Below are 27,823 nucleotides of genomic sequence, written 5' to 3' on the forward strand. Positions count from 1 at the left end.
TGAGGAGAGATTTGAAGGAGTGAGCCAGGGGAAGGGGTGAGGCAGTCAGACTGGGGAGTCCCAGGTTCAGATCCACAGTCTGCCACCCAGCTCATTCAGCGACCTTGACACACTCACAGACTGAATTGTCTCATAGGTGCTGCTGCAGGATAAAATGCAGGTGGGGTGAACCACAAAAGCCACCTTGAGGTCCTTTTAAAAAAAGTGGGATAGATAAAGGTGAAAGCACACTGGAAGGGAGGTGTGACATCCATAGTTCCACACCCTGATCTAACACAGTCAAGGCGCAGCTTACAAAATCAGTTCAGTACTCAAGAGACCGGTGAATCACGCCAAAGCCACAACAACATTTGATTTCATTTAGTGACCGAACCACTGGAACAGCACTAATAAAACGTTGTGAATCTGAGATGTTAAACGAACCCAGATGATGTTTAGATCAGCCCCAAAGGAGGCTGGGGAGGAGAGGAAGGGCTGGGCAAAAATGAAATCCCTTCACCAAAGAGCTGTTCCTTCTTTACGGTACATCATTCTAATGACAATGGATGGGTCTACGTGGATGCAACCACCAGCACAGCTGGCAAGGGTTTCCTGAGCAAATCTGCTTCCCAGGAAAATTGTTGTCCTTTAAAACATGGTACCCTTATATAAAAAGTAAACATCTCACAGCCATTGCGCTGACCTTTCTGCTTAAATATCATGCTCCATTTGTCTCGCTGCTTTGGTTTTATGATCCTGAGCACACAAGTCCTAATTTTAGACAGTTAATATTTGCTTTTCCCTTAACATCTCTGAATATTAAAACTGTTGTGAGTTTATGGCAGACAGACAGATGTGGTTAGTAATAATAGGAATCAGAGTTGTTTGGATGGCATCAAAAGGAAGATCCAGAGGAGTTAGCCGTGTTAGTCTGTAGCTGCAAAATAGCAAAGTCCAGTAGCACCATTAAGACTAACCAATGTATTGTCGAAGGCTTTCACGGCCGGAGAACGATGGTTGTAGTGGGTTTTCCGGGCTGTATTGCTGTGGTCTTGGCATTGTAGTTCCTGACGTTTCGCCAGCAGCTGTGGCTGACATCTTCAGAGGTGTAGCACCAAAAGTCTTTGGTTGTAGTGGGTGCTTTTGGTGCTACACCTCTGAAGATGCCAGCCACAGCTGCTGGCGAAACGTCAGGAACTACAATGCCAAGACCACGGCAATACAGCCCGGAAAACCCACAACAACCAAGACTAACCAACTTTATTGTAGCATAAGCTTTCGAGAACCACAGCTCTCTTCATCAGATGCATGGAGGGTATGAAGAAACTGGCCAGAGATATATAAACCAGAGATATATCCCCCCTCCCTTTACCACCTATATATCTCTGGCCACTTTCTTCATACCCTCTATGCATCTGACAAAGAGAACAGTGGTTCTTGAAAACTTATGCTACAATAAAGTTGGTTAGTTTTAAAGGTGCTACTGGACTCTTTACTATCAAAAGGAAGGTTACCCTAAAACTGATTGTTTATCATTTTTAAGAAGTTAATGTTACTAAAGTTGCAGGCCTTCCAAAAAATGACCAGGAATCTGCATGGAGCATATTAATTTTGAAGGGAGAAGAAAACTGACCTCCCCCTGTAAAGAAGTGACCTCTGCTTCTTTCTACTTCTGTTATCTCACTCTGGCATGGATTTTTTTCCTGCTCCCCTTCTTCTTCAGACAAGCTTTTGGCTTCAAGGGACAGGAGGGGCTTCATGATTGCCACAATGACCAGCCAATTAGTACACTAGGGACTTTTCCAAGTGACCATCTCATAGCTCCCCAGTAAGTCTGGGGCTGGACTCACTCCCAGACATAAACAAAAAAAATTGCTATCTGTGGACAAAAGTAAGGATCTCTAAATAAGAATTCTCTTTCTTCAATGAATGACAATTCCCAGAATCCTTAGGGTAAAACTGGAACAACAGTAGGTCTCTCACTTGTAAGGGGCAAGGCTTTTTCAATAGTTACTAAAGTTGCCAGCTGCTGGCTAGCTCCCAATGGGTCAGGGACATGACGGTGTACTGTTGGTGAGACATCACTTCCACATTTTCTTCTTGGTCCTAGAGCAACTCTCTAACCACTCTAACCACACTGTCCTCACAGCTGGGTTCTAAGCGGGTTTCAAAATTCACAATCCATTCCTGTTTTTCTTAGAAGTTGCTCCAGTAGCACTGGAATTCCATTGGGCATGAGGGTTCTCCCCCATATTTTCCCAGTTGCCACATGGTTTAATTTTCTTATAGATGTGCCTTAAAAAAGACCCACAGGATTTTTGAGGAAGCGTGCTGTCAGCATTGGTGGTGTCACAGTGCAACCTCTCCCCCTTTTTGTTGTCCCTGTGCTATAACCCTTTTTGTTGTTCCTGTGCATGCCTTGGTCAGGCCGCATCTGGAGTATTGTGTGCAGTTCTGGAGGCCTCACTTCAAAAAGGATGTGGACAAAATCGAGAGGGTGCAGAGGAGAGCGATGAGGATGATCAGGGGTCTGGAGACTGAGAGCCAAGCTACAAGTGACGCCTGACACAGGTTGGACACTTGTCAGCTTCCCTCAAGTTTTGATGGGAAATGTAGGCAGCTTGGCTCTCCGACTGCTGTCCAATGGACTTTTCAACTGTCACTTGTCCAACATTCCGCCAAGCTGCCTACATTTCCCATCAAAACTTGAGGGAAGCTAACAAGTGTCCAACCTGTGTCAGGTGTCACTTGTAGCTTGGCTCTGAGCCCTACGAGGAAAGGCTGAGGGCCTTGGGAATGTTTAGTCTGGAGAAGAGCAGATTGAGGGCGGACATGATTGCTCTCTTTAAATATTTGAAAGGCTGTCATTTGGAGGAGGGCAGGGAGCTGTTCCAGTTGGCAGTAGAGGGTAGGACCCAAAACAATGGGCTTAAATTACATGCACGAAGGTACCGGCTGTATATTAGGAAGAACTTTTTCACAGTCAGACTAGTTCAAAAGTGGAATCAGCTGCCTAGGTAGGTGGTGAGCTCCCCTTCACTGACAGTTTTCAAGAAGAGGATGGATGAATATTTGTCAGAGATGCTTTAGGCTGATCCTGCACTGGGCAGGGGGTTGGTCTAGATGGTCTGTATGGCCCCTTCCAACTCTATGATTCTATGATTCTAACCCCTCCCCCTTGTTGTTGTTCCTGTGCTTAGCCCTTCTTCTACTGCTAGAAGAAGGGCTAGGCATACAGGAGAATCTCTACATAGTCCTCCACTCAAAGATTCACCCCAATTTTTGGACATTTGGGGTTGCAAACTGCTTTTTTAAATTAAAAAAAAATGACGGTTGACAAATGGCAAGCAAATGGAGAGGAGTCAATTGCTCACCCATCTAACCTTTGAGGCGGCTGGTACTTAATATTTACTCATGTAAATGTCATTAGCAGCCCAAGAACAATGAAGTGAGCCAGTAGGGCCACTTTGTGACAGTCCCTACTAGAATTTATCACCTCCAAACTCTATAAAAATCAAATTCTCATGAAAGTAAACAAAGTAAAGTTGGGGATACACTGGATATCAAGGCCAAGGGATCTCTTAGAGCAAGTTATTGCTACCAGGCAGCTTTTTAAAAAATAAAAAAAATCAAAGCCTTGACTACAGGCTTGGCTGGTGGAAAGTGCCGTCAAGTCATATTCAACTTAGGGAGCTCCCTGCTGGGGTTTTCAAGGAAAGAGGCTAACTGAGGTGGTTTGCCAGTGTCTGCCTCTGCCTAGAGCCCCTGGTCTTCCTTGGAGGTCTTCCAATCAAGTACTAACCAGCACCAATCCTACTTAGCTTCTGAAGAGCCTGGGCTAGCCTGGGCTATTCAGGTCAGGGCACAGACTTGGCTATACAAGGAAAAATATTCTTTTTTTTGGAGGGCGGGGTGGGTGGGGGATTGAGGTATATTGAGGAAGCCAAGCACAAAGAGTGAAGGCTGAGCAGCTAGAAATAGCAATGAGTACTCCTGTACTTTTTGAAATTGCAAGGAAGCAAATGGTCACATGCCCCAAATCTGGGGAGGGGGGGGAGGGGACAGAGGAAGACAAAGGTATCAATTGCTGCAAGCAAATGGGAAGCGCAAAGATCACTTCTGTATCTTCTTATAGCAATATAGAAATATATCACTATCAGGCAAGTGTTTTTTTATAAACAGTACTTTAAAATTTGCTGACCCAATGTATAAACATTCTTCTTTAACTGAGGCAGGGAAAGACAGCACAGGGCAGGGTTGGCCCACAGTCACGGTTCAGTCAGCAGAAATTGAGCAAGAAATGAGAGGAACTAACAACGGCGCAGGAAATGTTGCACACACGAACAAATGCAACTCGGATTTGATTGCTAGAAAAAGATTGGGGCAAAAGTGATCCCAAAAGAAACCAGGGGCGAATCCACATTACTCATTCTAAGTCGCATGTTCCCCGCATTCCCCACGCAATCCCGAGTGCCGGTCACATTACCTCATTAAACAGACGCATTTCATTCGCATTTCTCCCGAATATGTGGTCACAGGTTTTCAACGGGAGTTTCATGGTGGCCGTGAACGGGCCAATGCACAATTTACGCGGTTTTTTTAAAAACCACCCCCCTTCCTGTCTCTCCGGCCGTTCCGAGAGTTCCTATTGGCTGATTCAACTTGCAAGTGCTCCGTAGTCTGCAAAAGACTGTTTTTGATTTCATAGCATTGGACTTATTGATTATGCTGTTTCTGAATCAAATCTGGTAGTTTGAAAAATCATTTTGGGGTGAATCCATCTTCAGAACGGACTCGCGAAACTTCCTTTTAAACTGGTTTTTTTTTATTTTATATTACTGTAATATCAAAATTACAATATCCTTATAAGGAAATACAATATCCCTATAAGGCAAAATCGAAATAACGGAAAAGTAATTTAAAAAAAAAAAAGGCAGGTGTCAGGTCCAGTATATATCTTAACTATACTGACTCCATTTTCTAATGCTTTTAGTGTTTAAGTATTTTCTCCTCAGGTGCACCAGTTCCCAGGCAGCATTCCCACCAGAGGAGACTGTTTTGTCTAACACCGTTCCACCAGGCATTGGCCTTGAAGGAGAGCAGCTTCCCAAGACTGAAAGATGTTGTTTTGAGAACTGTGGGGGGAGGCTGTTCCAGATGGGTATTGTTACTCTGTATCCTATGCTTGCTCTTCATTGGTAACAATGATCATGTACCATCCTGAGTCTCCTATTCAGGACAGTGGACTATAATGGACCTTTTCTGCAATAAAGCTTCCTTTGCCAGACATTGGACTTATTCTTGCTTCTAAAGGGAATCTTGCAGAGAGTACCTTATCTAGCCACAGTCTGACATTTTTGTTACCAATCATGTCTGAGTCGGGCCCAGCGGAATCCAAGGTTGTCCCGGACAGGGATCCTTTGTTTGATCCGTATGCGTCTCCCGACAATCAACCGGTGCAAACCCAAGACTCCCAGGAGCTGGGAGCAACCGGGAACGGAACCGGAGCCTCCACTTCTACCCTGCCTCTCATCGACTTCAGTACTCGGAACGAGACCGAAAGCAACCTCGGGGCAAGGCCGAAAGCAACCGCTCTCCCCTTGATCTCGGTACCCACCCCGTCGGAGTGGGGAGCCAGACCCCGAGAAACCAGAGAGCGCCGGGCAGGTGGACTCCATCCACGAGTCTCGATGGACGGGCGCCGAAGCCTAGAAACCGTCCCGGAACTAGATAGCAGCCAACCATGGCGATATTGGAACAGGACGTTTGAGCAGATGGAGGGGGACACGTCTCGCCGTGGCGCCCTGAGTTGGGATTATTCCGAACTTGCTCCGTGGAAAGAGCCAACGGAAGTCCCTGAACAAAGTTGGGAGCAGATACAAGGTCGCACCTATGCGGTAGATACCAGCATCTCGGCCGTGACGGGTATGGCCAAGGGAATTCTAGCCGCGAGGTCGCGAATAGTCCAAGGGGACCCTCCTCCGTGGGGCCCTTTCTCCCCGGTGAGTACAGTGAATGAAGGTTCCCTGAGCGAACAACCAGGGCCAAGTCGTATGCAACAATTAGAAGCTAAGCTGTTGGATATGGAAGAAAGTTTGGCTCACGCCATTCATTTAATTTCCTCAATGGGGGCAGGAGAAAGACTGTCTCCTGAAGAGATGGCGATACAGATAGCTACCCTTCAAAGTGTCATCTCCTATCCGATGGAGGACGTTCAGCAGCGGTCGTCACCTACCGGCGAGGGGGGCACCTATCCTGGCGAATCGGGAGAACAACCCAAGGAACTTCCCACTCAGCGGGAAATTCCACCGAGAAGGGATCACCCGGTTGTGCCATCCGGTGAGACTCCCATCGAACCTCCTATCACGGGAGGGGATGTGCCGCCAGACGAGACCCCCGTTGAGAGGCCTACGGAAGGGGAGGAAAAGCCAAGTGATACACCGGTGATACCCCCCCATACTTCCCCTATAACGGTCCGGCCGGACCAAGCGGGAGCACCCGCGGCTCCATCCGGGGAGGGAGCCCCTGGTCAACCGCGCGAAACTGTTCCCGTCGGGCAACCTCCGGGAGATGGTCTACCAACGCCAAAAGGCCAGCCGATGCTTCCCAGAACAACAACGCCTGGAGGGGCAAGCCCGCGCGGCCTTCCACCCATTCGGCCTTCGCCGCTGCGGCCCCTTCCGCTTCGACCACAACTAACCCCGCCGCTGCAGCCGATACGTTTGCCACTGGAACAGCCCGTAAGACCACCTCCGAACCAACCGATGGGGCCTACACCACTACGACCCCACCAACCCACCCCTCAGCGGCCGATCATTACTCCGCCGCACCGACCTCAACTGCAAGCACCTCAACCGCTACGGCCAGCACCTCCGGCATTGCCACCAGCCAGACCGGGATTGCAGCCGCCTGCCCGACCCAGACTGCCGCCACCAGCCCAGCCGAGAGCACCACCGCCAGCCCAGCCGAGGCCGCTACCCCCGGCTCAACCGGTGATGCCGCCGCCAGCGCAACCAGCACCGCCAGCACAACCGGGTCCCCCCGTACCTCAAGTGCCATTGATGCTTCCGGCGGACTTCTACCCAGCACCGGATCCGAGGCAAGACCTCCCAATGGGTTGGGTGAAACTGGACGCCACTTTTGATGGGGATCCCTCCAAACTGGGCTTTTTTCTAGTGCAAGTCGTGCAATTCTTCAACCGGTGGGGACACCTCTTCGGCAGCGAGGCCAGCCAAATTGAACATCTCGGCTCCCGCTTACAAGGGAAAGCAGCGGACTGGTACGTAGGACTATATAATATCGGGGCCCCAGAACTCGATACTCTCCAGGGGTTGGTAGATGCTATTAGAGCACAATATGAAGACCCCTTAGAGGAAACCAGGGCCCGAACAGAATTGCAGGCCATTAAGCAGGGCAGCATGTCAGCGAGAGACTATATCACGAAATTCCGACAATTGGCTGCCAAGTGCCCCAGGTGTGAGGAGTCCACAAAAATTATTCTGTTCAAACAAGGACTTAATCCGAGACTTTTGGACAGAGCCCTCATGCAAGACAATCCCCCTACGCTGTTAGGTTGGATTCAACTTGTTTGCGAAGTGGAGAATCGCATTTTAGAAGTCCGTTTGGTTGAGCAACAACAACAAACGGGACAAAGAAGACCATTGACCTTACAGAAGGGAGCTCGGGGAGCTGGCTACGCCACCCGTGGAGCGAGAGATGCTAGATGGCAACAAGGGCTGTGTTTGCAATGCGGACAGGCTGGTCACTTTGCAGCACAATGCCCCTACCGGCCTGTGCAAAGACCTCCGCTTCAATTACGGCGTCCAACCCTTGCTCCGTTCCCTACGCTCCAACGCCCGACTCCAGCTCCACGAGCAAACAGAGGCCGCGGCGCTTCCCAAAGGCCAGCCTCAGAAAGAGGGCTGGAAGCGGAAGAAGTTATGGAATACGATCCCGCTTCCCCATCTGCAGAAGTCAATCCAGAAAGTCCCCAGTCGGGAAACGAGATGGATCTGACGTAAAAGGGCCCAAACGACAGATCCGCCCCAAGCCCGTCCCTGCACGGAACCGGCCACCTGGGTCCATTTTATTCATGCCAGTAACTCTAATCAACCCAGAGAGAAAAATGCACATTCGGGTGCAAGCTCTTATTGACTCGGGTTGCTCAAGAGACATCATAGCCCCAGCTCTAGTCAATGGACTGGTCTTACCAACTCGGGATTTACAAAATCCAGTAATTTTTGAACAAATGGATGGTACCAACATGAATCCGGTCACGACTGAAACCATCCCGGTGATCACAGGCATGGGACAACATTGGGAAAAGAGGTCCTTTGTCATCAGCTCTACTGCCAAGTACCCGTTAATTCTAGGCAGCAAATGGCTATGTGATCACAATCCCTACATAGACTGGGCTCAAGGATGTATTACCTTCAATCATGCCAACTGTAAAATTCACCGTTGGAATCAAAACTGGGGCGAAGACCCAACTTACAAAGAAAAGGCCCTCCTCACCCAAGAAGAAGTCAACCAAATACCCGAACCGTACTGGCCTTTTCTAAATGCTTTCTCGGAGGAGGAAGCTGATACTCTACCCCCGCACCGACGAACGGACTGTGCGGTGGAAATTTTACCCGGAGCCTCATTGCCTAAAGGACGACTCTATCCCATGAGTCTCCATGAACGTGAAGAGCTCCGGAAATTCATCGACACCAACCTCCAACGAGGGTTCATCCGCCCAGCCTCTAGCTCCCACGCCGCTCCAGTTCTCTTCGTGAAAAAGAAGGATGGGGGACTCAGACTGTGCACGGATTTCCGAGGACTAAATGCAGTGTCCACCAACAACGCCTATCCTATACCGCTCATCCGAGACCTTCTCAACGTCGTGGCCCAAGGTAAGATCTTTACGAAATTAGATCTAAAAGATGCTTACTTCCACGTTCGTATCAAGGCAGGGGATGAGTGGAAAACCGCGTTTAATACGCCCCTCGGACAATATGAATACTTAGTTATGCCTTTTGGATTGACGGGAGCCCCGTCTGTATTCATGTCCATGATAAACGAAGTTTTACATGAATTTCTGTACAAAGGGGTGGTGGTGTACCTTGATGATGTTTTAATTTATTCTGACACCGAGGAAGAACATGTTCAAATGGTACAAAAGGTCCTGGCCACCTTGATGAAGAATAAACTGCCCATCAAATTGTCCAAATGTGAATTCCATAAAACCGAACTCACTTACCTTGGGTATTGTATCTCACAAGAGGGGTTGAAAATGGATCCAGCCAAAATACAGGCGATCCAGGATTGGCAAACACCCACCACCCGCAAAGAACTGCAATCCTTTCTGGGTTTTGCCAACTTCTATAGAGACTTCATAGCAAATTTCGCCCAAATCACACTCCCCTTAACAGAATTGCTGAAAACCAAAGATAAAGGGGACCAAGCCAAAAAACCCTCTGCTAAACTACAATGGACCCCCGATTGCCAAACGGCCTTCGAATGCCTTAAAAAGCAATTTGTAACGGAACCCATCCTCTCCCACCCCAACGAACAGTCCCCCTTCATAGTACAGGTCGACGCCAGCGATACGGCGATAGGGGGGGTTTTGCTGCAGAAGGGGGAGGATGGGAAATTGCGGCCTTGTGCATTCTTGTCTAGAAAGTTCTCAGAGGCAGAAAGGAATTGGAATGTGTGGGAGAAGGAGGCCTTTGCAGTGAAAGCAGCTCTCACAAACTGGAGGCATTGGCTGGAGGGGGCGAGATACCCTTTTGAGGTCTGGACAGATCATAAAAATTTGGAGGCCCTCCGAAGCCCACGCAGACTGAATGCCAAGCAATTGCGGTGGGCGGAATTCTTTTCCAAGTTCAACTTCACCCTCAATTATCTCCCGGGCAAAACTAACTTTTTGGCGGACGCCCTGTCGCGCATGCCCCAACATAAGAGCAAACGGGCGGAGACTGTCGACACGGTCTTCTCGCCTAAGCAACTTGGGGGCGTGGTGACTACTCGCAGCCGTGCTAAGCAGCCCCTCCCGGCCGACCAAGAATGGAAATCGAAACTTAAAACTGAAGTGGAGAAGGAGGGGGATAAAGCTCCGCGAAACAAACTAACCCAATCCCCACAGGGGGATTGGCTAGCTGGGAGCAAGTTTTATGTCCCGGACAGCCTTAAGCTGGAAGTCTTGCAGCGCTGTCATGATGCTCCCACTGCTGGACATTATGGGTACCTGAAAACTTTACACCTAGTTCAAAGGCAATTCTGGTGGCCGGGCATGCGCAAAGACATTTCCCAATACGTTAGTTCCTGCCCTGTTTGCCTCAGCGCAAAGACCAGGAAAGGGAAACCTCCGGGTCTCCTGCAACCATTAGAAACGCCGAACAGGCCCTGGGAAGTAATCTCCATGGACTTTATCACTGATCTACCTCTTTCAAAAGGACATAATTGCATTTTAGTTGTGGTAGATCTGTTCTCCAAACAAGCCCATTTTATCCCCTGTACTGCTATACCCTCCGCTCGAAAACTAGCGGATCTGTTTCTAAAACACATCGTAAAATTACATTCTTTTCCGTCCAAGGTGATTTCGGATCGCGGCGGACAGTTCGTTGCCAACTTCTGGCGGGAGCTTTTGAAAATGTTGAATATTGAACAAGGTATCAGTTCAAGCCACCACCCACAAACCGACGGGCAATCCGAAAAAACAAACCAAATATTAGAACAGTTCCTTCGTTGCTACATCAATTTCCAACAAGATAACTGGGTGGACCTTCTCCCTCTAGCCGAATTCTCCTATAACAACAGTGTACACGCTTCAACAGGAGAAGCCCCCTTCAAAATTGTATATGGGACTCACTTCAATCCCTTCCCATTGGACGCACCCCCTCTCCATTCCTCTAAATTGCCAGATGTATCCTCATGGTGGGGGGAGGCGGTGCAGCAATGGACTATCATTAAGAGACACCTTGAAAAAGCCAAACTGGATTACAAAAAGTACGCAGATCGCCATCGTGTGGCCGAATGGGAATTACAACCAGGAGACCATGTGTATATTTCCACAAAGAACCTAAAGCTAGCTCAGACAAGCCGCAAACTCGCTCTGAAATTCTTAGGACCTTTTCCTGTGCGCAAGGTAATAAATAAAGTGACTGTTGCTGTAACATTGCCCAAGAACCTTCGCCATGTGCATGATACGTTCCATGTCAGCCTTTTGAAGAAAGCTCCCACCGACAACAAATGGCATATCAAAGCTCCACCCATTCCAACTTTAATTGACGACCAAATACACTATGAGGTACAACAAATTTTGGACTCTAAAATCAAGAGAAATCAGCTTTTTTACCTCATTAGATGGAAGGACTTTGATTCTGGTTACGATGAATGGGTGAACTCTGCACATGTTCATGCTCCTAGATTAACCAAAGCTTTTCATACTCGCTACCCATATAAACCAGGGGGGGATCTATTTTAAGGGGGGCAGAAATGTCAGGTCCAGTATATATCTTAACTATACTGACTCCATTTTCTAATGCTTTTAGTGTTTAAGTATTTTCTCCTCAGGTGCACCAGTTCCCAGGCAGCATTCCCACCAGAGGAGACTGTTTTGTCTAACACCGTTCCACCAGGCATTGGCCTTGAAGGAGAGCAGCTTCCCAAGACTGAAAGATGTTGTTTTGAGAACTGTGGGGGGAGGCTGTTCCAGATGGGTATTGTTACTCTGTATCCTATGCTTGCTCTTCATTGGTAACAATGATCATGTACCATCCTGAGTCTCCTATTCAGGACAGTGGACTATAATGGACCTTTTCTGCAATAAAGCTTCCTTTGCCAGACATTGGACTTATTCTTGCTTCTAAAGGGAATCTTGCAGAGAGTACCTTATCTAGCCACAGTCTGACAGCAGGAAGATTTGTTCCCTCCCTCAAAAGCGGAAAATGCGGGTGTGGGGTGAATGCGGATTCGGCCAGTGACTATTGGGAACATAATGACACTCCAAGGAAGTGAAACTTCAGTAAAATTCAGGCACTGAACTGTCCTGCATAGGAAATGCCCACGAAAGTTTCCCACATGCTTCCAAATTTCCAAAAAAGAAATGGGAGAGAGCCATCAGTGCTGTCAGTGGGGGAAAGAGAGGCATCATTATCTTCAATGATGTTTCTTTATAAGGCAAGATCGAAATAACGGAAAAGTGCGCTCAAAAAATTTTTAAAAATGGGCGGGAAAAAAAAGGTCCCGCCCAAAAAAGTGGTTTTCGAGCGGCCGTGTGACCGGAGGGATGCGCGAGAAAGACGGATTGGAAGCAGGAATGTGAACGAAGAGGAAAAATTCGCGGATTGGAGGCAAACGGAAGATATCTGATAAACATGTGGGTAATGGGTGAATGTGGATTCGACCCAGGAAAAAAAAGGGAAAAACACAAGGTGAAATCTAATGGCCCAAGAGAACGTGCAGAAGGCAAGATAAACTGAAATATGGGGCCAGAACCGATGCAGTAACACAGAGCAGAAAACACCAAAGACACACATTACTCCAAGGATATTGATGGCCATGGGACATGTTCAGTGCACTTGAAAGCAAGAAAACACCCCTACCCCTCCAGGAGACTACCGTCTGGGAAGTGTCTATGTCAAACTGCTTTTATTTGGGTAAAACTAACACCTACAAGTACAGTGACACCATTTGTACTGTTTGATGATTGAGAGACTTGGTATTAAATTAAGCTCTAGTGAGTGATCCGACAATGTCAGCACTCTACAAGAATAAAAGAGTTTAAGAAAAAGGCGTAATTCGATCCTGTCTAGCCTGAGCTGCCATTGGACCACAAATTCTGTGCCAGACTGGGGAGGGGGGAATCAAATGTCAGTCTGCATTAGTTAAATCTTGCTTGAGCTCCTACAGCCCTCTTGGAGTTGTTTGGCTTAATTAGCCGATTAAAGGGTCTGTTGAGCCGGACACGTTACTCATGAATCCTTAACTCATTAGAAGAGACTTACGAAATGGCAATAAACCCGTGTTTACTGCTGCAATTGAGCTGAGCTGGCACAAGAGGTGGATCAAGAGGTTTGGGAAATTCTCCTCTAATTTCTCACAAGCTTACGCTGAGGTTTTTTGCAACGGGGACTTGACAGACCGCCATATAAAATGTCCAATGTTTGTCTAAGACATTGGGGAGAGAGCACACAGCAGCAAATCTGACACAGCTGATGGCAAACTGGACTCAAGTTGGGAGGCCTTTTGCCACGGAGGCACTGCAGTAACCTGGGCAATCCACTGCAGCGGCCATTCATCTCTCAAGGAAGTTACAGGTCGGGATCCTACTGTTACTCAATTAAACTGGTTTGTTGGACATACGTCAGCCTCCGTTCCACATTTTAAAATGTAAATAATGGCAAACCACCTCTGTTAGTCTCTTGCCATGAAAACCCCACCAGAGGTCGCCATAAGTCACCTCAGACTTGAGGGCCGGATTTCATTTTCAATGATCTATTCCACATGGCTGTTGCTGATGAAGAAGTTGGTGGGCTGCTAAGATTCAGAACCGGCCTTACCACTTAGCCTTTGATACAAAATAGTAAAGAGTCCAGTAGCACCTTTAAGACTAATCAACTTTACAGTAGCATAAGCTTTCGAGAGTCACAGAGCCCCCTCCCCTCTCCACCTACATATATCTGGCCAATTTCTTCTTACCCTCCATGCATCTGATGAAGAGAGCTGTGGTTCTCAAAAGCTTATGACCTACCTACTACTTGGTTCCTTTATAGTGGTGGTGCTGAGGACCGAACCTCACACAAATCAGATGTCCTGCCACTGAGTTACAGCCCCTCCCGTGGCCTGCCCATTGAAATGATTGTGGCTGCTCTTGCTGAGTTGTTGCTTCAACTCCAGCATTCATTCTTTTTTTAATATGGGGTTCATGAATTTTGAGGAGTCTGTGCATACTACTGCTACCATGACTGCATGAGATTCTTGGTTCAGACCAATAGTACAAATTGTGATCAAGCGTTTCATTCCTGTGGCATTTTTGTGGGAGAAATATCAATTGCAGCAGACGAAATTATTCTGATTCATGCAAGTGAACGTCTGGACAGAAATGGGCCAATACATAAAGTTTGCTTATAAGTCATATGCTGATGTGGCTTTTCATGCGCATAGCCAATGCGGATACAGGTTCACATGATGATTGGAATGTTATCCAGGCTGTACTGAACTATCCAGATGCATTTTGGCATGAACATACATACAGATGTGCATATGGAACTAGCTGCCTGTGACTAGAGATGGATTGGGGCCAGCATGCCTAGAACCAAACAAGAGAGAATAGCTGCATCCATTCTGCCCTCTTAAGAAATTCCAGAGGGCATCGGGCTGACCATAAGAGTGCCAGACTCCATAGATTTCTGCTCTAATCCAGCAAGGTGATTCCTATGTTCTTATAGATCAGGGGTGGCCAAACTGTGGCTCGGGTGCCACATGTGGCTCTTCTAGACATATTGTGCGGCTGAGTATCGCCGTGGCCATACATTTTATTTTAGTCTATTTCCCTCCCTTTCCTCCTTTCTTTTCATGTCTTTCCCTCCCTTTCCTCTTTCCTTTCCATGTCTTTCCCATTTCTTTTTCTTCCTTCTTTCATTCCATGTCTTTCATATTTTCAATAAAAATGTTGGGGTTGCCAGGTCTGACTCAGAAAATATCTGGGACCTTTGGGGGTGAAGTCTAGCAAGGATGTGATGTCACTTTTGTGATGTCACTTCCACGTCAAAGGTCACGTGATAGCTCTTCCCAAGCATCACCCCTTCCGATGATGTCTCTTCCAGCATACTGCACCAAACCCCACCCCTTTCTGTGATGTCACTTTCAGGACACTCCCCCAAACCCACCTCCTCATCTGAAGTCACTTCAATGCATCATGTCTTGCGGCTCTCAAATATCTGACGTTTATTCTACGTGGCTCTTACATTAAGCAAGTTTGGCCACCCCTGTTATAGATCATGTCCCCCCAGCCCTGTGAGTAATCACAGAGCAGTAATTTTGTAATTTCAGAAACGCTACTGCAGCTTGAAAGAATTTGGCCCTCTGGAGCCAATTGGCCTTTTCCTTTCTTCAGATGGATTGAATTCTATGGTGGGCTTGTTTGATTCATCTGCGTTGAGAGACCATCCATTACAGCCACGGCCAATGCTTTCATTTCATGAGAAAGCTCTCTGGGATGATTCACCATGGCCAAAGATGCATGTCAAGGTCTGCTGGAAAACAGCCAGAGGGATCAGTCATCCAAATTGTAGCCCAGCCCCAGAGTTGACATTTTGCACCAGGGTAAGACATTGAGAGGTCCTCTCCCCAAAGTTGATGGTCTGAAAGATTCAACTCAAGTTGCAACTAAACATAACAACAGTAGCTGAGTAGTGAAACAGCAGGGGCCAATGTAGTTCCAGAGCTATTTCTACCACTGCCTTATGCCAATTCATGGAAATATACTTAGCAAAAAGAAGAAGAAATTTATAAACATTTTATGAAACAAAAGCTCCACTCAAAAATAAAGCCACTGGGAACCTCCGGGTAATAAGTGAGTCACCACCAGGATGCGATGACTAAGTGGGAGAAAAGGGAATTCCATTCCCTCTGCCAGGTTTTTATGTGATCAATTAGCTTTCGACAGGTGATAGAAGATTCGCTCTCGCTTTGGCTTCAGTTCGTTCCAAGACAAATGCATTAAAAAGCAATCAGTGTCTTTTAAACAAATACATGGCAGAGCTGAATAAATCGCAGGCAGGCTTGTTTCTAGGCACCCCCCGTAGTAGAAAGCAAGCCAGAGAATCTAGGCCAGTAGTAGTTGCCTGTGCTAAATGAAGGCTTACCAGCTATAAAATTCCAAAGCCATGTGTCATGCAGGGAGATCTTCCAAAACACTGGATTCCACCCTGTCTCAGTGATTCTTTGTCAGTTATGGCAACTCAGTTTCCACGGTCACTTCTGCTTATGTGTTTGTGTTTGCATCCTGCCCCCCCCCACCCCATTTGTAGCATTTTTCTGGGATTCCCCCATTCTCCATCTGACATTTGCTGGCCACGGTACAAAAAGAGTTCTGCTTGCTGCCAAGTACACAAGAAGCTGTAACCTAAAAGGTAACATTCTCATAGTGCTTTCAGCAAATGTCTAGATTCATTGCGTTACATCCATTTGCAGCTATTATCAGCGTTCTTAGCACAACACAGAAAGGGATTCCAGAGGTTCTCTGCATTTCCAGGGCTTGCCTCATCCCAGAATCCCAAAAGCTCTATATAACTCTGCCTTACCCACAGAATATCCAGATGGCTCTAATAGGGACCAGGAATGCTCCTTGATTCCTGCTGTCTAGACAAGCAGTGTATTTCATTAAGCCCTCAGTGCTGTCCACAAAAGTGAGCAGTGCAAGCTTTAGGGTTCCAAACAGTGACACTCTAAATGTATAATTTGCATTTAAAGCATGGCTACAGCTCTTTACTACACCCCCAGACACAGAAGGCAGATTTCTTCCATGTTGAACACGGGACAGGATATCACAGGTAAAGGGTACCTTTCTTTCTTTGGGATTTTTCTGGACAGGATGGAGATGAAAGAAGCTGTGCGTGGACGTTGAGGGGCACATGGGTACCAACATCTGCCTTGGCACACAACATTGGGAGAAGAAGCATATGAATCAAATAAATCAATGCTATCAGACAGAGACTCTTCTAGGTGTTGGGGACCCTGGGTGGACTTCTGAGTGCAAGCTCTTCCATCATTCATGCAACCTTTTATCGGACCGCACTGGCCAGTGTAGACAGCCGAGAGTGCTGCGGCCACTGGCAACAGCAGTGGCACCACTGTGCACAAATCACATGCCCTTCCTTGATGATGCACAGGAGGCAGGGGAAGTGCATGGCAGGGGGGTTGGTGGCAGTGGGCCCTGCCAGAAGCCCCGAGCCCTGGCAGCCACCTCACCTAAGGATACGCTAATGCCAGCCCTGTTAGCAGATGAGAATGTAGGCCCTGGGAAATGAGTGGGAGAAGACCAGATATGATCCAGCACAGGGCTTCTGTGTCCTGCAGTGCAGCTCCGAGAATACATGAGCATAAATTAAATTATGTTAGATATGAGTCTGTTTTCAATTAAGAGATCTAGAAACACCTTTTTGCTTTTTCTATTTTTGTAGGAATAACACTTATTCCATTAATGACATTCATATCCTGCCTTTCGTCCATCACAGATCTCTTCAGGCAGCACAGAGAGGATCTCCTAAGCAGTCACTGAGCAGACCCAGACCTGCTTCAAAAAAGATCCTGCATCAGATGCCTTCCAACCACATCCAGACCCCAAAGAAACCTCACAATCATCAAGACTGAGAAACTGAGGCATAAATGCACGTGCTACAAGAAAGTTCAGGCATCCCAGATTTCAGGCGATCGCATGGTGTAGTGGGTTAGAATGTCCTACTAGGATCTGGGAAACCCAGGTTCAAATCCCTGCCCTGCCATGGAAGCTTGCTGAGTGACCTTGGGCCAGGCACACCCTCTTAGCCTCACCTCCCTACAGGGTTGTTGTGAGGATATAATGTTGTAAGCCGCTCAGGGAGAAAAGTGGGGGTGTAACTCAAGTAAAGAAATGGCATAGGTGTTCTTTAACCAAAGAGGTGCTGCGGTGGCTGGTCAAACTAGTCTTAGTTATTCTGGATGAAAAAGCCATAGCATGTGCGGTACAGTGAGAGCATTGGACTACGATCTGGGAGACTCAGGTTTGAATCCCGCTCTGCCATGGGACATTGCTGAATGACCTTGGGCCAGGCACACACACACACACACACACAGAGCCTAACGTATCTCATAGGGCTGGCAAGAGGATAAAATGGAGAAGAGAGGAACAATGGAAACCACTTTGGTTCCCCATTGAGGAGAAAGGCAAGATATAAATGACACAAATAAATACATTTTATTACAGGAATCTCCTTGTTTGCTGCAACAAAACTGGACTTAGACTTTTTGCAGGTTTATTGGGACTCAGTTCCTGTGCTGGGTTGGAGAAGGTTGCACCAGCTCCTGGGGGGGGGGGGGTCAGTTGGGGGACTTCTGCCTTCAATTATCTATTTACCCTTATAATTTTAATTTTGTTATTAGTGCCACTAGAAACGGAAAACAACTGTTCTATGAATCCTTAACATGATCTGCAAATAAGAGGGAAAATACTGTCCATTTTGATCCTTTGCTCCTGAAGATTTTTTGGCACTGTTGAAGATCTTCAAATAGGGCAGAGTTGCAGGGGGGGGGGCAGAGTCAGTAATTAAAAAAAATCTCAAGGGGATCAAGAAGAAAATTGGCCAGCTGGGCCAGAATGAAGAAAGACATTATGAGGGGGCTAGGAGGACAAGAAGGAAGATGTACAGCCACCAAATGTGCTTCCATAAAGTTGCCATTCTATTATCTTGGGGGGGGGGGGAAACGGGGGACGATGGACATTTGGATGGCAAACTGCCAATTGGGCTTCTTTAACATTCCAACAACGATTCATTGGTAGATTGTAAGCCATAAGAAGAGGTGATCAGACTGCAAGGAAGCCACTTTCCACTAATACAATAAGCAGGTGGGTGTCTCTGAAGACAATTTATCAGCCGAATGATTCCTCTGGAATTGAACGGGAGAGGACGTGCTTCACCCATGAAGCCAGACCAGGATTCTGGGCACAAGATGAATTATGGCGATGAACTAATGAGAGTGCCTGTGGCAGTTTGCAATGCCAAAACAGTCTTTAGCCATCCTATCTGGGGTCTCCAGTACTTAACCTAGAAGCAATTGTTATTCCTCCCCGCTTCATCCCTGGAGAACAGCCAAGTGGCCACAAGAGCGTGCTATGCAGGCATTCTGCCTCCTCCACAGATGGTGTAAATAAACATACTACACTCCTAGCGTGCACCCTACTTTCTAAAACTCAACGTCTTTCTTCAGTTGCTTCTCACACGCGCGTTTGCAAACTCTCCAGTCCCCCCCCCTCTCCCGGAGTTCACTTCCTTCCACCATTTCCTGTGCCAGGCAGAGAATGACTATTTTTTTATAAGCGGCTCACCAAGGTCATTAATATCTATTATGATCAAATCAACATAGCAAGGGTCAGTAAGGTTCACAGCACGGGCTCGATCTATGGCAACCTAGAGCACTTAACAGCACTTTCAAGTTTGGGATCTAACTGAAGTTGGGGAGTTGTCTAAATTGATATGCACGTGGAATTTCTGCAACAATACTTAACCGATGGAGTTTAGAAGTGAATTGGCACATAAGTCTCCCAAGACCAAGCTGCCAGATGCTTCATACGGTGTTTTCAATTTTGAAGTCATGGATACACACGCTTTTGCCTTCAAAATTGCTAATGTTCATTATCCCCTCCTCCTCGGGGCCTGGAGAAGGAGTGAAAGCCATTTTCTTACTGGTAGTCTCTCTAACAAACAGACCAAAGCAAAAGATGGGAGGTCCCACTTTGGCCACTTTCTAACTAGTACTTGTTACCAGGACACACTGACTTACTTTTCACCTTGGCCTGGAGGCAGGCTTGCCAGGTTCCTCTATCTTGAAAATGGGGGGGGGCATGGTCCTAGCAGGGGGCGCTTCTTTTCTTACACGCATGTGCTTCGTGCCCTCCCAATGACATCACTTCCAGTTTAAACCAGAAGTGAAGGGGTCTCAATGGGAGCAGTTCTTTAGGAATCAACCCAAAACAACTTTTCTGCTATGTTTTGACCTTGCCCCAATGAGACCTCGCCATTTTCAGTTGAAACCAAAAGTGAGATCATCGGGGGCCTGCGGAGTGCGCGTGCATCATTTCACCACATTCTCTGGCCAGCCTGCCCACACTTCCCCCCACCAGTCAGGTGAGCAGCGGCAGGGGGTGGGAGCTGGGATCTCCCATCCCCAGCATGAGACTGGCATCTGTACCTGGAAGCCATATTTGATTTGGGAGGAACTGGAAAAAAATCAGTCTTCCAATAACCTCAGTGATGAATGGGACAGAAGGGAGCAGGGGAGACTAGAGTCATAACAAAAAGGGTAAAGGCTGCAGTCCCCTATTCTTATCTTGCGTCATTAGAGGAAGGGCTGAGGCTCAATAGTGGGGTATCTGCTTTGCATGCAAAAAGTCCTAAGTTCGAGCAGCAACATCTCCAGTTAAAAGGACCAAGTAACAGATGGCTTGAAAGACCTCTGCCGGAGACCCAGAGAGCCGCTGCCGGTCAGAGTTGACAATACTGACCTTAATAGACCAGTGGACAGAATAAAACAGCTTCACGTGTCTCCTTCCCTGCTTGCCTATGCTACTTAACTGACCTTTACTTCACTTTCCCCAACTATTCAAAGCACTTTATATAAACAATGCTGTGAAGTAGGTGAACATTATTCTCTCCATGTTACAGATGGAGTGGGGTGGTGGTTGAAGGATAATAGCCTGTGAAAGATCAGCCGGTAAGTTAATGACTGAGCTGAGATACTAAGCAGGGACTTGCTGGCTCCACAGTCCTAGCTATGACACTACATCAGCTCTCAATGGTATGGAGTGTTGGCTCAATCCATTTGGGCTTTTCACCGCTGGATGACCCTTAGTCCTCCAATTTATATACACGAGCCGATCCCCAATGCTTCCACGTGGCCAGGAAACGGAACACAAGACAGGACTGTGCAGATAGGATCAGCCTTGCTTCTCAGTGGCTGGGATCGCCAGAGAAAGGCAACAGGCTTGGCCTTACACCAATGGTCTGCTTGCATGCACTTCTTTACAGGCACTGGCAGAGAAAGGTTGTGCTTTGGCCCATGGGATTCGGGACACAAGACGAGTTAGAGTGTTAAAACTAGTTTATGCCTGCACAGTTGCAGTTTGCAGTATCAAAGCAGTCTGCTCGATTTCATTCATCCTTATAAAATTACAGGAAAGTGCTCCACCTGAAAGTCTTAGTACTGTATGGGCAAATGCCCCTGACAATGGCTAACTTGGCCCTCATTGACAAGGAACCTGCAGAGGTGCAACATGTCATCGTGTGCAGGCATCACAGAAATACACTGGATCCTCTGAGGTCCACGCGGTATTTAAGATCACAGATGTACCCAGGGTCATTAAGGATGAGCCTTTGGTAACATTAACCAAGCCAAGACCAGTGGGTTGATACTGCGGCAAGTGAAAGCACTGCTCAGATGAACATGGCCCGTGACTCATCAAAGTGAAATGGAAAGAAAAGCAAGCATGCTTTCCCCTTCAAATGCTGCTGTATGGTGCGTGTGGGCTGTGTGCGTGTGTTATTTTTTGTTATTTCTTCTTTCACAAAAATACAGGGCTTTGCATAGCCTCTTAATGAGGAAATTAACACTGCCAGAGAGGATGCGCTGCCCACCCACAACGGTTTATTGTGGCTTTGCTTACCTCTCTGAGCCTCTTCTTAGCATGATGGTAGCCTTTACATCAAGCTAAGGTTTGCCCCTTTATAGGCAACTCTAAATCAGACCGTATTTAAATGAACTAGCACATATAATTGCACAGTTGCACACGTATTTTGCATACAAAGATGCTCCTACTGAAAGTCTCCCCAAAATGGGGAACTAACATTTGCAAAGAGACTGCCATCGCTTTCCACTACCTACCACTACTATAATGAGGGTCAGAACTGCTTCCAAATTCCAGGGTCCTGGGCCCCCTAGGGGCTCTCGGAGTCAAGCCAATCATGTGATTCATTTCCTTATAACTGGGAGCCAGACCACACGATACGAATTACACGCGAATGACACGAAAACAAACTTACATGTGTTCCACCGTTGTTTTCAACTACACACACCAGGACTACAGGACCTCCATCGAACCCGTGTTCACGGTGGCATGGGTTTTCTCTGCGTACCTCCAAGATATCCCATCATGCATCTCCACTTTGCACAGATAGGAAGCGGAAGATATAGGAAATAAGGACGCTTTGCATTGCCAACTTACTGATCTTGACCGCGTACACGCGCCGTCACGGCTACACTGGAGCAGACAATTTTGAATGCATGCCAGGACCAGGACACGTGTTCATCGATAGAATGTTGGACACGGGCATTTGGGGTAAGACAGGACTCCTGACACTTGCTCGGTCTCGTGTAATTCATATCGTGTGGTTCGACTCTGGGTCTCAGTTTGAAGGGGGTCCACAGGGAATTTTTGTCTGAGGCCTTGCGGCTCTCAGCATTGCTAACTGGGGAAGAGGGTCATTTTAAAGCACATTCTAGCCTTTATGGAGCACCAAGACATAGGCTTCATAAATATAATCATAATAATAACATTTGATTTATATACCACCCTTCAGGACAACTTAACGCCCATTCAGAGCAGTTTACAAAGTATATTATTATTATCCCCACAACAATAATCACCCTGTGAGGTGGGTGGGGCTGAGAGAACTCTGGAAGAGCTGTAACTGAGCCAGAGTCACCAAGTGGAGGAGTGGGGAATCAAACCTGGTTCTCCAGATCAGAGTCCCGTGCTCTTCTTATTGGACAGAATACATCTTTTGCACCCCTTGCAAAGTTATGATGTTGTGACTTTCCATGAATGATCAAAACAAGGCTGCCAATGTAGGAAAGATTTGGGTTTAGTTTGTGACCCTTTTAAATTCATTCTTCTAAACAATCTTTTCTCCGGTTGCTTGTGGTAAGAATAATTTCTGGGTGATGGAGCAGAAAAAAATGAATGGGAGGTGATCCCGCTGACCAATCCATATGCCAAAAAGTGACTAAAGCAGATGCATAAGTAGTTAGGCTATGTAACTGTTTTGTACAGGCTAGTACATACAGTAACCATTGGCAGGGCGGCCTTAAAATGGTAAAAAGGGACTTCCTAATTCACAAAGGCAAGGAAACCAGGCCAAGGATTCCTACTTAGCAGCAGCCTCCATTGCACAGGTGCAAAGTCACACGCACAAAGACAATTGTGGCTTTCGTCATTCTCTTTACAAATCAGCAGGTTCCCACTCAGCACTGGAAGCTGCTATTTACAGGCCTCTGAGTTTCAAATGCAGCATCCTATGCGGTGTGGGACAGCTGCTGTTGCTGCATTTTTTAAAAAAGCTAAAAGCTCAGTTGTGCTTGAAGAATCTTGCCGTGTACATTTCTGAACTGGAGCCAGCCCCTGAGAGATCCCGTAGTGGGTGGCAACTCCTACTAACCACGAGCCCCCCCCTCCCAAATGAGTAAGAGCAGCAGAGGTCAGCCTTAAAATGTTTTCTAATTGCATATGAATTAAATGTGCTGTATCCTCTATTAGTCATCGCCCATTCTTCGAGCTTGTGTGTTACCTAGTGAAAACAATGAGTCCATGCTGAAGATATTTTTAAAGGTCAGGTATGATTCAGGTCAGAAATCAAAGCAACACCACAGCTATTCATGGCGGGCCGTGATGAATGCAAGGGGGAAAGAGTAGCAAGGATGAATTCGAAGCGGGGAAACATGAGAATTTACACTAGGAGTCAGGAACAGATAGCTCCTCTGCCAGATCTAACCAGGGCTCATTTCAAGGGGGAACACACAGGAACGCAGTTCCGGCAGTTCCCCAAAGAGGTCACATGTCAGGTGGCCCTGCCCACCTGACTCTTGGCCATTTTGGGCCTGTTTCAGCCTGGATTGGTGCTGAAACGGCCCGGATCGGGCCTCTGACGGGTGGTGGATCACTCTCCCACTCAGCAGTGGCCCAATCCTGACCATTTTGGGCCTCTTTTCGGCCATTTTCAGCCCCTTTTTGCCATTTTGGGCCCAATTTCGGCCCTGAATGGCCAAGATTGGGTCCAAAACAGCTAGGATAGGTGATGTCAGGGTGTATGGCATATGCAAATCAGTTATGCTAATAATACACTTCCAGTGATGGCAAGGGGCGTGGCATATGCTAATGAGTCATGCTAATGAGTTCCTCCAGCTCTTTTTCTATGAAATGAACCCTGGATATAACTCTGGAAACCAAGTTTGCATTTGCAACCCCAAAGTTGGAAAAAGGGGGGGGGCAGCAGTTGTAGCCACTAGAGTTAGCTACGTGGGCATGGTGGGAGAAGGCCTTGATTTTACCCCCCACCAACCACTACTCAAGATGGTCTTCTAGGGGCTCACCAGGGATTCTCATAAATTAAGTCCTAATAAAAGCAAGAAGTCCTACCAGAATAATCTCTGATCACAGCTAACTAACGCATATGTTCATCTCTCAATCATTTGAAAACAATAAGCTATGGGTTGGGTTCAGACCGTTTTCCTACTAGTGATAAAGATGGGGCCCTCTTTGACTGCAAGGAAGGGTGCACCAGAGATCATGGGGCATGGATGAACACAGGGGACAGGAGATGCGGTATACGGCCTGGGTGAGATGGAGTGAAAAATCTGTCTGGATCCAACCGTATTTCTGCAACGGGGTGGGGGGTGGGGGGTGGGGACCCCCACATTTCTGTCCCTTTAAGCACCAGCTAGAGAGACAGGGGAGTCAATGTCAGTACAGCACAAGCTGAATATAGGCTTGCTTCAGTGATCCTGCAGGGACTGGTGCCCTGCACCCTTGGATATGATCTTCCCATATATCTCAATCCATGCAAATTTAAAAGCAGCCCATTCACTGAAATATTAGGATGACACTTGAACCAATCAAAAATCATTATCAAACCCAATTAATTTCTTTGCATAGGTTTTATTACTCCTGCTTGATTTTTTAGAACTCCATCATAGGCTCTGTCAATGTGGGGGTGTAAAAACAGCCCCTGCCAGAGCACCAAGCAGATTAAGAATGGGCAGGACTGGGGCCAATGTGCCCTGTCAGACCACTGCTTGCCACTGCCACTTCTTCCTGCTCCTTCCCCTTATGTCTGTTGTGATAAATAAATCGTTATGTAGGCCCCAAAAACCTAAGTAAAGGATTCCATTTTGGGGCTGTTAGCAGAGTCTATCGTTGGGCATAGGAAGTGTGATTATAGGTGGTTGTGAGCTGGTTCTGCTGGCTGGTGTGTGCAGGAGAGAAAATAATAAATCATATACTTGCTTTATATTTAGAAAAGAAATGAGAGTTCTTTATTGCAGGAACTCCATACTCTGATATGAAAGGAGGAGAGACAGATCCTAACTACCTATCAAGTCTAAGGATGGACATGGATGCCAGGGCCTGCATCTATCCTGCCAAGATGGAGGGAGGGGAAGGAGAGAGATGTTTCCTGGATCAATGCCAGGAAGAGAAGAAGTGAGAGGGAGGAAGTCAGGAGGAGGAAATCCTGAGAACAGCAATCTACATATCAAAGGACAGTCAGAGCAATAAACAGAGTGCCCTGACCACTCTATCTTTCTAACTCTTTGGTTTGTCCCCCTCTGAAACCTGAGGAAAGGGACAGCGTTAAATCCTCCTCTTCCAACATGTGCCCGTGCAGATGAATAAGTAAGACAGTGATCTCACCAACATTTTGAAACCAGAATGCCCCCTGGTGGCAATGGGTGGAGCATTTGGCTGGATGCTCCACCCACAGCCACCCTGCAGCCTGCCCCCGTTGAACTGGATCAAAGTAGGTTTATTTTTGATCTGGTTTAAAGGGGAAGGCCCAGAAGCCCACAAATTGTGCTCAGAATGAGTACAACATTGTGTGTGTGTGTGGAGGGGGGCTTCCAGAATTCCATGAGGGGGAAAATCCCCTGTGTGGGAACAGACACAATAAAATGTTCTTTTAAGTATTTGCTGCATTTCATTCTGAATGAAATGATGGCATATGGGCAAAATCATGAGTATCACTGCTGATGCATGCAAAATTGTTTACAGGAGTGACTTTGGTGACGCTGTTTCTACTGGAGAATAAGGGCATGAAGAGGCAAGGAGGTGTATGAGCCACGATAGCCTGTGCCAGCATTTGCATAAGACATTTGCAGATATAACTCCATGGGAAGGTCTCACCTTCCCAAACTCTCAATCAGTCTCCCTGCCTACCTCATTGCAATGGGGAATTCTACCTCTGCAGGACCCAGTAGTGTACTGAGCTGATCCAGAGAGTGGCTAACTGATTGGTACTAAGGAAAATGAACAATGGAGAGACAGCTACGCCTTCCTCCCAATTGGGTCCTTGGCACCAGCGTATGGAACACTAGATTTCCTTCTCCCCAACTAGCTTTACAGCATGAGCATTCTTTCTTTCATTTCTGGTCAACCTGGGCCTATTTGGACTGGCATTAGCAAGATCCAGTCCTACAAGACATAGCCTTTTGACCAGAAAAACTAGAGAAAAGATGCAAAGCGTGGCATACCTGGTGTCTTTTCTGTGAAAACGACCTTCGACTCAGCAGTAAAATTCTGGCCAGTGAGAATCATCTGTTGCCCACCATACGCCAGGCAGCTGTCAACATCTTGCCTCTCCACCATCGGAAGTTCATGTGCAGACCGTTGAGCTGTGGACAAAATAAAGCCATGAATGAAATCAAATCTCTCTCTCTCTCTCAGTAGGAAATTTCAGAACTATTCATGGGGTTCACAGTTTTATCACTATTGCCATCTTCTCAGTGCCAATAGAGCTCCTCCAGGAGGCTAAATTTAGGGCTTAAAGAAAAGGAGGAAAAATAAACTTATGCTCAAAGCATTTTCATTTGGAAATATTTGGGAACTGGCTCCAGTGCTTCAGCTGTGCTGGCCTTACTCCTTGTCCTCAACAAAAGAGAACTCAGCTGAATGAGCTGGAGTCGACCCATGTCTGTTTCCAAGTCAATGGCCAAATATTCAAGTGCAAGTACACTACAATCCTGGAACTTTAAATATGCCACCTGCATAGTGGATTCCAGTGGATAACCCTCAATTCTTGTAAACGAAGCATAAATCAACCTACGCTAAAAAAAGGAAGGCTTTGGAATGACCCAGGCAGCATAATGGAGCCAAGTCTCTGCCCTCCAATTTTTATATATGTATATATCAGAATGTTTGTGAATATTCCATGCACACATATTGCCACCTGAAAGACACAGAAACAGAACATCCACAAACATTCCAAGAGCCGAAGGAAAAAGGTTAAGTCACAGAACGTTGAAAATTAATGTATAGAAAACAAGATTGTTGGGCTGGGAGGAAAACTACGCCCCCAGCTCAGAGACAGGATGGGTCAAATAATGTTGGTTAAAATTGATGACAGAGATGGTGTGTGCACGTGTTCATGTTTGTGCTAAAGACAAGGATATTCCAAGTGGGCAAAAGCTGAGCTGTTCTTATGAGAAAAGGAAAACCCATCTCCCTAAAATAGATGCTAAAATTCTTTAAAGAGTTCATAGGTTTATTGAAGAGCTGGAGTCCTTCTTGACTTTACAAGAATATGTCACATGAGATTTAGAGAGATAGGCTTTTGACTGAAAAGCCAAAGTATGGTGAAGACGTATTGTCGAAGGCTTTCACGGCCGGACACTGAGAGATCTCTGTCTTTTGGTGCTACACCTCTGAAGATGCCAGCCACAGCTGCTGGCGAAACGTCAGGAACTACAATGCCAAGACCACGGCAATACAGCCCGGAAAACCCACAACAACCATATGGTGAAGACGAATTTCACAAACTGATTCAAAACAACCAGGCAGACCTGGAGCAGTTTCATAGAACTGTCACCACGACCTCAGAGTTATCTAGATCAATCTTTTCTCTTAGGACAAGACACCCTGCACGTAAAGAATACATCTGTGACAGATACCCACTTGGCCTCACTGTTAAACTACCCTCGCAGCAGCAAGTTTTTCTTCATGTGTACCTTAAAGTTCATCTCCCTGTCACTGGAACCCCTTTGCTTCTCACCACATCCCTAGTAAACCTAATGAATAACCTGTTAAAAAGAAACAAATACTTCCTCCAGTCTTGTCTTT

General features: G+C 46.8%; 1 protein-coding gene across 1 annotated transcript in view; it reads right to left on the bottom strand.

Annotated features, from left to right (window-relative positions):
- The window catches only part of NFATC2 (nuclear factor of activated T cells 2), a 105,369-nt gene that overhangs the window by 16,526 nt on the left and 61,020 nt on the right, over window positions 1-27,823 (bottom strand). The window contains exon 6 of the mRNA XM_054980451.1: window positions 26,239-26,379. Within this exon, the coding sequence (XP_054836426.1) occupies window positions 26,239-26,379 (141 nt within the window). The remainder of the gene's footprint in view (window positions 1-26,238; window positions 26,380-27,823) is intronic.

Source organism: Eublepharis macularius, chromosome 5 (genome assembly GCF_028583425.1).
Source record: "Eublepharis macularius isolate TG4126 chromosome 5, MPM_Emac_v1.0, whole genome shotgun sequence".
NCBI classification, from domain to species: Eukaryota; Metazoa; Chordata; class Lepidosauria; order Squamata; family Eublepharidae; genus Eublepharis; species Eublepharis macularius.